This window comes from Pinus tabuliformis, chromosome X (genome assembly GCF_031772625.1).
Source record: "Pinus tabuliformis cultivar Carrire ecotype Pingquan chromosome X, CPIR1, whole genome shotgun sequence".
Taxonomy (NCBI): Eukaryota; Viridiplantae; Streptophyta; class Pinopsida; order Pinales; family Pinaceae; genus Pinus; species Pinus tabuliformis.
The window spans coordinates 244,855,901-244,869,760 of record NC_142308.1 but is presented as its reverse complement, the minus strand read 5'-3'; the positions used below and the strand labels follow the sequence as shown (position 1 = coordinate 244,869,760).

Genomic DNA, 13,860 nt, shown 5'->3' with positions numbered 1-13,860 from the left:
AAGTTTTTAAGGTACATGAAGAAGTCTCTAGCTTGCAAATAGAAGAAGGCTTTGTACAAATTAATGGATCAAGGTCGATTTTATTATCATATGACTTGTTACTAATAAGAGTAGAAGGACTCACATGATATAGGGAGCAGATAAGCCTAGGAGTTGACCTCTGAGTTCGAGATTAAGGACCTAGACTTGATGCACTACCTCTTTGATCAAAGAATGCAACCAGTCAGAGTGACTGGAAAGCAATTATGATGTTGCATCCAATAAAGGAACATTTGAGCCAAGGCATCTCGTTCAACATGTGTTGAAGTACTAGCATGGTACAATTGGTTATGGTACAATCAATTATGGTTTGAGATATGTCTCAAACAGTGAAGTACAATTGCAGGGATACACAGATTCAGAGCGAGCTAAGTGCAAAAGACATAAAGAGTACATTAGGATGATGCTTCAGTTTAGGGCCTAGGCTCCATCGTGAATTTTTAGATGAGCAAGAAGTAGACATTTTTTGCATTCAGTTCTACAGAGGATATTGTAGCATGGTTGGCGGGTTATGAAGCAATATGGTTTTGTAAGCTACTTGCAAAATTGTTTGACCAAGTGCAGAAGATGAACACGATGATATGTCAAAGCACAATGAGATCTAGTACCGAGACATGGTATGATGGTACAAAAGGGAGTAGTTAGGCTCCAACACTGTTCTACAATGAAGTAGATTATGGAGAATGGTCCGGAGAGGGGCAATCGTTCTCCTTGGGTCAGGCATGTTGACCAAAATTAGGGACAATAGTCTAGAGTGTATAGAGGCCTAAAATAACTCAACCATAGGGTTGAGAGGGTTCCTTTCAACATCAGGCTCATAATTACTCTCTAGTGAGGTTGAGTGAGCACATTTAGCAATAGGCCTAGAATTAATCATGTGGAGTGAGGCCTTTGGGATTGGGATAAGAATTATTCAAAAAAATTGAGTGTGTCCCTAGGGTTTCACCATGGGTCAAAGATGTTGACCAGGATGAGGTGAACTAGGACTAGTTTGTATACCACGTGTCAGGTGTTGACCAAAATTATTGTGACTCATTGATGCTAATGATGTACCATGGGTCAGAGGTGCTAACAATAATTATGGTAACTAGTTGACGCTGTTGATTTAACATGGGTCAAAACTATTGACCAGGATTATGGTAATCAGATGATGCTAGGTTGATGATGAGTTGTTTTAACCTTTTCTTAGAGAAATTTGTCAACAATAGAACATCTGGATAGTTATAACTTATTATGAATACCTTCCTAGCTAAGAGGGAGTGTTGAATTTTGTGGCTATTGTCTGTCTTCATAATTAATATTTTAGCCCTTGAAATATATATAATAATAAATTCAAGACATGTTCTTCATGTTGGTTTCAAAAGAGAAAATTTTGAATTTTTGGCTCCAAAATGATCAAGTCGGCCCTAGTGGAAATGTCACCCATTAGGCCATCCAAAATACTATATATACTCCACTCGTCCTCCTCCACAAGGCAATGTTGAGAATTCAATAGGGCAATGAATATGTCAATTCTCTTAACTTGATAAATGTTTGTTATTAGCTTTGTTCTTTATTATTCCAATGTGTAATACATCAAACAACTACCAAAACAATAAGAACAATGACATAGTATATAGGCTGTAAGCCAAGGCCAAAACCCCTCCTCTTGAGGGGAAAACTCGTAAATCTCTTCTTTATCTTTCAGATCTTTCATTTGACAAATACCATGACTTAGACTCAGACAAATACCCTCCAAGATCAAGTCTACCACGACCTCCTGCTACAATATCTTCGACCTCCCAGTAGATCTGAAATTTTGCTCCCCAGCAATTGCTGCTGCTTCTCTAGGAGACTTCGATCTCCCTCTAAGACTTCGCTTGCCTTGACTTGAGTCCTAGGGCTAGTAAGATGCCTTAAGAGACCTTCGCTTACCTTCCCTTCTCTTTTGCTTCCAAAATCGAACTTGAGAAGATCTAGCGCAGAAACCCTAACTTCAATCTTCCCAGAAGAGTTAAGGCCCAGAAACACTTTGACTTCTTCTTCTTCGCACTTCCTTCTTCCACTTCTTTTACTTCTTTGCATAAGAGATGAGAGAGTGAGTGATCCAAGTGGAGGATGCGTTCCTCCTATATATAGGCTTCTTCAGGGGTGGGCGTGGCTTTTCATGTAGGCCATCTTGAAAACTCATTAGGCCGACTTGATCTTGGAGGTATTTTGACACTTTAAAGACAATAAATTTTTCTTTACAATTTACAATATGCCCATAGGGTCTTCAATATATGACAATGACTCTTATACCTAGGACTAACCCTAGAAGCACTCAATGGGTGCTTGACCTATAAAATAAAAGAACTTGAACATGAAACCCATGCTCCAATAATAATTTCTTTCTCATTTTATATTTACAAGAATACATTTCATACTTATGAAGACTGAACCTAGTTACACATTTTTCAACAGGCAGAAATTCAGATCACATAACAATAAGATATCTTCTGGGCATCCAAGCGAAGGAGAAGATAAGAAGGACAAAGGACAAAGGCATCTCAAGCATTCTCTCTCCCTATCTCGCATGTGTGAAAGCCCCCTCCTAAAATTTCACATGTGTTAATATTTGGGCAGTTTTTGGGTAGCAAGTTCAAGCTTTTTTGGGCAGCAGGCCAAAGCTCTTTTGGGCAGTAGGTTTGAGTTTTTGGGCACAAAAGAAGGCTGAATTTCGGCCTAGGTTGATCAAATAGGGTCAAGTTGGTTGGGCATATTGGTGACTTGATCAGTGAAGCATGAATCTATCATCACTTGGGAGTTTGACTAGGCTCGGCCCTCAAACGATCTCATTGAATTCTAGGCGAGTTAAACTCTAATAATATTTTCACTGCTCAAAAGTTCATAGACGTTGCGCCCCACAACGATGTTAATAAACGCATAGTTTCAAATTTGCCTCTTCGACCCGCTCTAATCCTAGCACCAATTTTATGAATTGATTTGTGGCGTGGCTTAAGTTGCTCCAACTGAAGTGGTGAGCCCCTAGATCTAAGTTTAGCGGCTTTCTCTTTAGCGGTTTACTCTGCAACTCATATACCAAGGCTTGAGAAGACTGAAGTTAATAAGACGCCCGTCATCACAACTCATACGCTGAGAAGTGAGGGTTTATTGAATATTCAACGCGAATTTCTAAGAAGTGAGGGTTTATTCGAGTTTCATTATTTGTAGACGCCGATTTATTGAATATTCAACATTATAAGCTTTATAATATAAAGCCAACACTTTAAAGTTCAAGCTTTATATTTAACTTAATTTATAGTTTAATTAAACTTTATAATTTAACTAAACTTACAAATTAAAATTTAAACTTATAATTCAATTAAAATTTAAAGTTCAAATTCGAAACTTTAATTATATTATATTAATTAAACTTTGAAGTGATTTTTCCACAAGGAAAAAATCGTAATTTCCATTATATTAATATTGAAAATTACATGTTGTATCAGCTGCATAAAGTATTATGCTTAAACAAAGATGGACTTTGCTATCTATCCACTGAGTGTCAGTTCATAGTATCATGTATATTCACAAAAAACTGTAGCAGTGTTATGCAATATATAGACTGTTAAAGCAAATCGATAAAAAAGCTGCCGACGATCACGATGTCGGATCCACAATTGCTGGATGCTCTATGAATGGCCGGTGGTAGTACTGATAGCTTTCCTGTCCCTGTTGTTCCTATATTATCCATTGACCGATGGGCTGCTGTGCGGCTTCCTTGGAAAGACTGTTAGAAATTTGGTTCCTTTCCCTGTAAATATGGTTACAAACAATAAAATCAAAATGAGATTTTAATGTTGTAATTTCGTCTAGTAGTCCTCTGAGTGTGTGCACGTGACAATGAGATAGAGTTAAACCAATTGATGACAATTTTGGAGTCTCCAAATATCTGTATCCGATTGCAATGCTTCTCAAGTGCGAAGATGAGGAGAAGTCTAAGGCTGTTTAGTTCTGCATAATTGTTAGTGCCCCGGCCAAATCCCATCTTTAGTTTGTAAAAATGGTTCTTAGATATATATAAGATGGCACCACCTCCGCAACCAGTTTCTTGGGCAGATCCATCAAAATATGCCCAGGGAAAGGATTTGTCAATGGCTTCAGGGGATATGTGGCGGATCCGGTGCGATTGTTCCTCATTTGGTATTAATTGATACAAAGCCTCAATGTTAGAACATGTGGAGTTCCAATCGTTTGAAGTGTCCTGAAATATTTGTTTGTTTCTTGCTATCCAAATGCCCTAACAGACTAATAGAGGAAGGTTGCGTAGTTTGTGTTCATTTGCGTTGTGCCACCATGTGTGCCAGGTGGACAATATATTTGCCCCTTGCCATCTAAGATTGATTCCAAGAGACTGATATAGGTGTTGCCATACGTACTGGGCCATAGGACAAAATAAAAAAAATGGTCAATTGATTCTGCATTTTCCTTACAAAGACAACAATGTGAGGGTTTGTGAATGGATCTGCTTTGAAGATTGTCGTCGGTAGGAGCCTTGTTGTTTATCAGGTACCACATGAGAAGTTTTGTTTTTGGGGGAGATTTTAATTTCCAGAGAGGACGCCACCACCAGTCAGTTATCTCAGGTTCTCGATCCGAATATATAAACGTGTATCCCTCTTTTGGAGTGTATCTACCATGGGTGGATATGGCCCATATCAGTTCATCCTCCTGATCTGTTATTCTGACATGGGATTCAACAAGAGCACTAATATATTTGTCCCAATCCTGTCTCCATTGATTGGGGATCATGAGGTTCGGAGCCGATTTCCATGCTTGAGAGAGTAACGATGTGTGTTCATCATCTGCAATCTGAGATAGATATTTTATGCCAGCAAAATCGAGATACTGCTTGAGTTCATGCGGGAGAAGGTGTGCATTCCCACATCCTGACCATGCATCTTTTCCAATACAGACCTTTTCACCTGTGCCTACACGCCAAGCCAATCCTTGTTTTATGACTGATATGGATTGGGTGACTGCTCGCCAAATTGTGGAGATGTTGGTTTTGTTCCTGATCGGGCTACGAATCCAGTCTAGTATCGATTGGGGATATATGTATTTATGGTATACCACTTCTTGCCAGAGACTGGTGGTGGTGAGAAGCTGCCAACCCATTTTTGCCGCGAGGGCCTTTGCAAAACAATTGAGGTCCTTCATACCCCATCCACCCCATTTCTTGGGTTTGGCTATCCGGTCCCATTTGACCTAGGCAAAAGTCTTGCCTTCATGGCTTCCTCTCCATAAGAATTTGTGACATATTTGTTGGATTCTGCTGGTGATTCCCTTTGGAATCCAAGCTAGGGCCATCTAGTATATTGGAATGGATTCTAGCACTGATTTGATGAGAACCAGTCTGCCAGCTCTTGACAACCAACGTTGTTGCCAAATATTGATTCTGGCCTCTATTTTTGCAATCAACCATGTCAAATCTGCAATGCGATAATTGTTAGGTTTGAGTCTGTAGCCCAAGTATTTGATGCCATCCTCAAGAAACAGGTGCCTGTACGCACTACAATCATTGAGTGACCAATTAACAATCATGATAGTGGACTTGATCTAGTTGGGCACCATACCTGTAGCTTTGCAGAAGATAGCTAGGATATGCATAAAATTTGTTGAGTCTCTAATGGAGCCATCAAGGAAAATGAGGACATCATCAACAAATAAGAGATGTGTCAGAGAGAAAACACCAGTCATTTTTACCACATTTATATTGCCAGAGGTTTTGGTAGCAGAGATGAGTCTACTCAATCCTTCCATGATAAGAAGGAAAAGCAAAGGTGATAATGGGCAGCCTTGTCTGAGTCCCTGTTTCGCATGAAAGAAATTCGAGGCCGCTCCATTTATGAGGATGTTGTAAGAGGCTGAGGAAACACAACACATGATCCAGTTGATGAAGGAGTGAGGAAACCCAATGTGGGTTAGAAGGAGGTGAAGGTAGGTCCAACTGGTTTTGTCGAAAGCTTTAGATAGGTCAATTTTGAGGATGATGCTCTTGAGGTTCCTAAGCTTGATGGAATGGAGACCTTCCTAGGCTGTACCTATGGCCTCATGGATTTGTCGATGATTGAGGAAAGCAAATTGTTCTTTGGATATGTGATGGGATAGAATAGGTTTGATACGGTTAGCAATGATTTTGGAGATGATCTTGTATATGCAATTACATAAGGAGATGGGGCGAAAGTTGTCAAAAGATAGGGGATTATCAATTTTGGGGATAAGGGCGATGAAAGTGGAGTTAAATCCTTCGTACATTCTATCGCTCAATCTGCAATCTTCAATAGCCAGTAGAAGATCCCTACCAATTAATTCGAAGAAAGTAAGGTAGAATTCAATGGGCCATCCATCAGGTCTCAGACTCTTGTCTCTTTTAAACCATTTCAGTACAGATTCTATTTCCCCTAGAGTGACCGGTTTGTTCAGGTTATCCAAATCATCTTTGTCAACAAACCGTGGAAGCATTCTGGCAATCCTAAGCACCTCTGCTATAGTTGCTTCCCGAGGGGCTTTGAATAAGTGGCTAAAATGTCTGATGCCCATGTCTGCAAGTTGATTGAAAGTAGTGGCCTCCCTACTTGACTCATTTTTTAATGACCAAATGGTGTTAGTGATATTCCTGCCTTTCGCACATTGTTGAAAAAATTTGGTGTTGTTGTCCCCAGCTTGGAGCTAGATAGGCCTCCCTACTTGACTCATTTTTTAATGACCAAATGGTGTTAGTGATATTCCTGCCTTTCGCACATTGTTGAAAAAATTTGGTGTTGTCGTCCCCAGCTTGGAGCCAGATAGCTCTGCTCTTAAGTCTCCATTCTTCCTCCTTTTGTCTTAGTAGTCTAATCTTCTCTGCTTCCAGTTTAGTTAGATGGAGTTTATGTTCCATGGAAAGAAAGCCAGTGTTGTCCGAGTCTGCCAGAGCAGCAAGTTTTGATTCAATTTGCTGTAGAGTAGCCTCATCCCTTTTCTTCTTTTCCTTAGCCCACATGATCGTCCTTCGTTTGAGTCTAGATAGATTACTGGAAATGACTTCTACAGGGGGTACTGTGTTCCTGACTGTAGGCAGTCCACTATTCTTTGACAATTTTGTGAAATTCTTCTTCCCTTAACCAGGCAGAGTTGAATTTGAAAGGAGTTTTTGGCTTGCGGGAGGAATCCACAACCTCCAAGAAGATGGGAGAGTGATCTGATATGCCCCCAATATCTACCCATTGTCTGATCCTTTCAAGTCTATCCACCATCTGTGCCTTAATGAGAAACCGGTCCAGTCTTCATGTGAGCAATACCTCCCCTATTCTCTGATTTCGCTAGGTAGGTTGAATTCGAGCCATGTCAATATTCAGAAAATTATGTTGGTCCAAAAGATGCTCGAAAAATCTGTGAGGGGGTCAGTCTGGGCATGATTCCCCCATGATTTAGCGTGACCCAGGGAGAAATTTAGGTCACTGCCAATGATGATGTTATCATTTGTCATGAAAGATGTCCTCATTAGATTTTCCCAGAAAGCTTCTCGATTGTGACAAGGGCCATATATGTTAATCAATTGGAGGGGGAACCCAATTCAACAGAGGTTACATCAGCTCCCAAGACCCCTTCCCTCCCCCAAATATTGTCAATCTTCATAGATTTGTTGTTGAAACCCATAACACAGCCCCCAGACCTACCTCTCACATCCAGAGTATGAAAAGTCCAACCAGGGAGGATGGACTTCAGGATATTATTAATAGAATCTCCATCGCCCAGGGTTTCCTATAGGAAAATAACATCCAACTTCTCAATCGCAAAGAGTCTCCTAAGGGCCAGTTTTTTATCGGGGTTGGCCATACCCTGTAATTAAATGATAAACACTTCATGAGGAAACAAGGTCAGGGTTGCCTTTTGCTCTAAGGACCCGATCAATGGATGTTTGTTTTCCATAAATGTTTGAATGTCTGCCCCTTGTAGGCCGTGGTATCTTGGGAGGGGAGGAATTGCCTATGCCATAGGTAGATGATAGTGAGGGTTTGGTGTGAGCTAGGGATCGAAGGTTGTATCTATGGCTCGAGTTAGTATCCGATGAAGCCTCACCTTCATACGAAGTCGGTAACATGGCTCCATCAATATTGGTCGGGACAGGGGAAGGGTTGCAAGGAGGAGCCGATTCCACAGGACAGGGGAAGGGTTGCAAGGAGGAGCTGATGCCATAGGACAGGGGATAGATTTCAAATTACAAGAAGATATAACAGTTCCAGATAAAGATAAAGATACAGAGGCAAGTTCAGAAAGTAAAGGATGAGATGATTCAAGGGGGGAGGAAGAGAGTACAGTACCCGCAAGCGGACTAGATCCAGAAGAGTGTGATCGAGTAACCCTTGCTGAAGGTGGTTGAGCTGCCGGTTGTTGAGGGCTTTTCCAAGTGTCCTTCTGTCGCCTCGGTGTGTAGATGGGTGCATTGGTGATTGGTACCTCCCTACCATTCGCCTGCGTTTGTGTTGCTACCGATTCATGTGTCGGTGATGCTTCCTTGTTCTCAGAAGTGAAAAGAGGACATTCCTTAAAAAGATGACCAACCTCATGACACCTTCTGCAGCGAAAAGGAACCCCTTCGTAGTCTAGAATCTGCAATCTGGTATGCCCTCGATATTGAAGCCTCAGACTTTCTACTAATCCATCTCTGGTATCCAAGTGAACGAGGATACGAGCAATAGCCACATTCCCTGTCTCAATGAAAGATTTTTCATGGTCCAAGTACACACCCAAATCATCGCTGATGCAGCGGAACACATCCTCAGACCAAAAATGTAGTGGTAAACCAGGGATCCTTACCCAAATGGGTCTGACACCCATTTTTTCTTTGTTTGGGTCGAATAAGGGCGTCCACCGCTTCAGAAGTACATGAGCCATCTCTATGTGCCAGAATTTGGATAGGACCCAGCTTGCATGATCAGGATGTGCAAAGATTAGGGCAAACCAACCTCTTGTCATGGTAAGAACTGCGGGCAATTGTTCGAGGACTTGTCCCCAAATTTCCATCACCCAACGCTTGAGACATACTGTTGTGTAATTTCGTCCTCTAACTCTTCCAACCAAAATCATATTCTCTGTGTCTGCGACCTGTGCCATGTTGATTCCTTCTCCGAAAACCAATAAATGCCCTCGTTCTCTGACCTTGGTATACTTGGACTTTTCCCCGATTTTTTGGGCAGAACTTCCCCCTCTTGCCCTACATTGTCGACCCTCACGTCTTCTGAATCAGGAACCCTAGCTTCTTCCTTCTCTGGGGGATTGTTGGGGGCTCCTTCAAAACATCTCGATGCCCTAGATGCTAGTATTGTTCCTCCTAGTCTTTGGTGCCCTAATCTCTCAATACCAAAAGCTTTTGCTTCAGGCTTGAAAAACCCCTCTGCCGCAGTGGACGTCTTGCTTGGCCCAATTGTCAACTTGTCTAGCTGATCGTGCTCCCATTTTTGAAGTTTGGATGGGGACAAGATAGAGAGAACAGGCTGAGGTTGATAGTCTGGTAAAATATGGTCTTATGACGGAGACAGGTGCAGAAATAGGCTGTGAAAACCCTAGGGTAGTTAAAGAGACCTCCCCTTCTTCCATAGTTGCGATATAGGGATCTACTTGTACAACCGGTTCTCGGGAGACAGCTGGTGAAGGCATATTGTGTTGCTGAGGTGGATCCTCAGTCCAAATCTGCATGGAATCAAAGGAGTCTGTCGAGTAATCCACTAATTCTTCTTCCATCTCAGCGAGAAGAAACAGGAGCAGTCTCCACAGGAACCCTAATCAATGCGGTGTTGTTGCCTTCCATCCGAGTGTTGCTTAACAGTGGATTGCCGCATCCTCCTCCACTGCTAACAACCTTTTTCGCTTTCACCACTGACACACCCTCCACCTTTCAGGTTATCAGATTCCCACAGATAATTAACCATATCCTAATCTCTCGTTGAGCTTTGCATCACTGCAGGAATTCAAAGCCATTATGCCTCACCCAATGCTTTTCCCAAAAGCATTAAACTGTAAAGTGATATTTTGGACATCGATTGATATTATGCATATTATTTGGACATGTCTTTATTGAATATCAATGAATTTTTTGTTGTTGTTGTTTTTTTGTATCTTTATGTTTAAACTCAATATATGTGTATATCTTTATTTATTGAATTCACCGATGTTTGCCCCATTTTTCCTAATCTGATTAAAACTCTTTGCTCTGGACTTTCCGATTGTGGGTCTGGTAGCATTGGACTTGATAAGAGGGCAGTTTGACCGGGGTTGCATTGATGGTCAGTTTCACTTTGTATTTGACTAGAATTAAATGTATCCGGTTGAACTCAATAATTTCTCTAAGGAAAAGGTTGCTGGGTTCTCCCCCCCCCCCCCCAAGTGGGTTTTCCCAAGAGAAATCTTGTGATATTTTGGTGCATTATGATCTCTATGATTGTACTGCTTTTATGGTTGAATTTCTGAAGTGTAATTGCTTAATGATAATTTGGAAGTGCTAAAATAATATCTACATTATTGGAAGTAATTATCATTTTTCAGAAATTAGTGCCTATATCTATTGCACTTGTAAAATCAACACAAATAATGATCATATTTGAGTTTTGGGCACTTTTTCTTTGTCTTTTTTCCTATCAGATTAAACATTGAAATATTGACTGGGCTATTTGACTGATCAATAGTCATCAATCACTTAGAAACTATTAAATTTTCAATGCTTTTCAAGTTGAAGTAGTTCAATGCTTTATGCTCAATCTTCCTTCAACACCAGGGTCAAGTCTGAGTTTCTCTTATTTTTAAATTTGCTTTCAATCATACTGCAGCAATACATTGTTTCAATAGCAAAACTCTTCTTGATGATCATCATATTGTCTATCCCATGCATCCGATGCAACCTTTCTTTGTTGCTTACAGCATCAACTTTGTAATGCATTAATTTGGTTACGTCTATCTTCTCTCTGACCTTAAATGTAAAATTGACTTTGGTTTAGGTAGAGGAGATTGATTCTCTCATTTCTGAGCTTGCACAAGTAGTTACGAAAGAGAGATCATTGCTCGACGAGTGCAGTTATTTGCTAGAAACCGCAGATGCACTGGAGGTAAGTTGCATCCTTGGAAAACATCAAGCAGGACTTTTCTTGAGGGTATTATAATTATCAAGTTGGATAGGATTAATTTTTGATTTTAACAGGTTGAGGAATCCAGCCTAATGACACACTTAATTCAACTAAAACAAGAAAAGTGTGGGAGTTCAACTCAATCAATGGAGAATGGCGCACCTGTTTAAATTCAATAATTTCAGGTTCGAGAGATCTATGGGCCAAAAGATAATGATTTGCCTTGTTGATTTATAATAAAGAGGAGAGATTATTTCTCCATTAGTGTCAGGAATGACATCTTGCATTCTTATGTTCAAGCTGGCAATAACAGTGTAAAATAGTTTCTTTGGTGATGGTTGCAATCTGGATAATTATCTATCTATGCCAGTAAGCATTGCTTCTTCAGATCTCCATTATCAGTTACAAAATTTTGTTTTCCGATGTCTGCAGAGCATTGAGTGCTATGTTCTTACACCCCATGATTTTTTCTTGGTAATAGTCTCAATGCCTCGTCACTTGTGCAGTAATGAGAATATCAAATTTCATTTTTATAGTTATTAGATACGTCTTGTTACATAGATTTGTAATGAGAAATGTATGAAATCATTTACTGAGGGCTGATGGTCTAGTATTTTGAACACTGGTCCTTCTGTTATGCTGTATGGCCGGCTTGCATGCCCATTGCCATTGTATTTAATAATTTGAAGACTCACGTCCTATTGGCCTCAAGGTCATGTCCGTGAGTTTGGCCCAGTCCTATTGGCCTCAAGGTCATGTCCGTGAGTTTGGCCCAAACCCATATGACGAATATTGATGCACATCGGATATGTGAAGCAGAGAAGGGTTTTCATTTGGGCACAACTGGATGTTTGGATAATGACATCTTTCAATAATATCAGGCAAAAGGGTGTTATTATTTGGTTTTGCTTTCTACATGTTTGGATAGTATGATATTCATGGCTGATGAACATGCCATGGGTTTAAGTATTTTATCTACCAGTTTTAGGGAAAATTTTAAGGATGAAAATTTATTTGTGTGTAAAAATATTGGTGAATTTTACTATGCAAATTGTAAAATGTTTGATGATATTTTTATAAAAATGTTGAAATTATAATATAGTCTTTATAAAATTTTGTTTTTTAACAGTTGAAAATTTCTGGAGAATCGATAACTTCGAAACATCAGTTGCTAATTTCATAAATGCCACAATGGCCCTGGCGACTTGAACCCATGCAGCTGGGAAAATGAATTTCTCACCAAACCCCACTTATCTAAGATCCATTGATGAATATTTTATGCACCATAAAATTTGGTCAAATTGCTTTTAGCAAAAGTGGAAATTAACGATGTTTGTTTTTTAAAAGAAGACATAAGAGGTCAAATTATTTTTAACAAAAATGGAAATTAATGATTTTTTTGAAAAAAAACATGAAAAACTAATCTATATACAAAATTCAACCCAAAATTCAACCCATCTAAAAAATTCAACCGAAAACTAACCCATCTACAAAATTCAACCGCCAAAATTTTCTCAAAAGGATTTCACTGATTGACTTGGGAGGGTTGTCTTATCAACCACTCGGTGGTGGTGGCGGAATGTTATAAAACCCTCTCTCTTCCGGGTTTTGAATACGCCCCTCGATCTTGGTACAAGACAATCTGGAAGTCATCTGCGCCTTTAAAAGTGATTTTATTTTGCTGGCTGGTATGGCGGGATCGCATTCTTACATGGAATAACTTGTGCAAACATGGTTTCACTGGACCGGGTTGCTGCGTTTTGTGCCGGGCGAGCGAAGAATTAGTATCACATCTGTTCCTTCATTGTAACTTTGCTTTAAATGTTTGGTCTATCATACTTGCAGGTTACCCTTCAGGATATTTTTATCCATAGAACATTCTCTGAGATGGGGTGCTGCTGGAGGTGGAACCAGTTCTTACATTCCCTTGTTCATACTTTGGAACATATGGAAGGCATGCAACCACGGTATTTTTCGTGGGCAGCCTTTCTGCGTACACCATGTATGTGCAAAAATTATATCAATGGATAAATCACATGGAACCAAAGTGTCCTCGTGTCCGGGACACGTCCAAGCGATTCACATCGCCTTGCATTATTTTACCGGCGAGATACTTTGATGTTGCTGCGCAGAGGGGCAAATGTGGTTGTGAGGGGTGGCTGCGCTTGGAAGAGCATACCTGTTATCGACTGCACTGGAGTGGTGGACACGGAACAAACACCAAGGCAGAGATAATTGCCCTTTGGGGCTTGCTGTGGTTTGCCAGAGAAAAAGGGATACAAAACATTAATATTTCAGAGATTCACAGACATCATCGGCGGCATCAAGGGTGTTACAGTTTTTGACCCACTGGATCTACGGTGATGGAAAGACCGCATCAATGCTTTACTGTCTTTTTGGGAGCTACACTATGACACATATTTTCAGGGAATCTAATCAGGTTGCAGAGTGTCTCTCAAAACGTGGTCTGCAGAACCCAAAAGGCCTCAGGTTCTACTGTACCACCACGGAAGGCAACAGGTGGGAAGAAGGACAAATCGTCATTCCGTAGCTGATGGGGTTTTCCTTGTGTGTTTTGTCTCTTTTTATGATGTTTTTTCTGAAACTTTTGTGGACATTTTAGGTGCCAGGATATATATCTCTTGAACATGACTGTTTTTTCTGAATCGTGATATGTTTAAATCTCTATTACAATGTC

At 40.3% G+C, this 13,860-nt stretch overlaps 1 protein-coding gene across 2 annotated transcripts in view; it reads left to right on the top strand.

Moving 5' to 3' along the window:
• LOC149139291 (uncharacterized) overlaps positions 1 to 13,485 on the top strand; it is a 31,106-nt gene extending 17,621 nt beyond the window's left edge. The window contains exons 5-6 of one of the 2 annotated variants that reach the window (XM_089446840.1): positions 11,037 to 11,144; positions 11,237 to 11,706. In XM_089446840.1, coding sequence (XP_089302966.1) covers positions 11,037 to 11,144; positions 11,237 to 11,332 — 204 coding nt within the window. In that variant the 3' untranslated portion in view covers positions 11,333 to 11,706. Of the gene's footprint in view, positions 1 to 11,036; positions 11,145 to 11,236; positions 11,707 to 13,007 lie in introns of those variants that run through there. The other variant, XM_089446841.1, reaches the window with a different exon arrangement.
• The last annotated feature ends 375 nt before the right edge of the window (positions 13,486 to 13,860 follow it).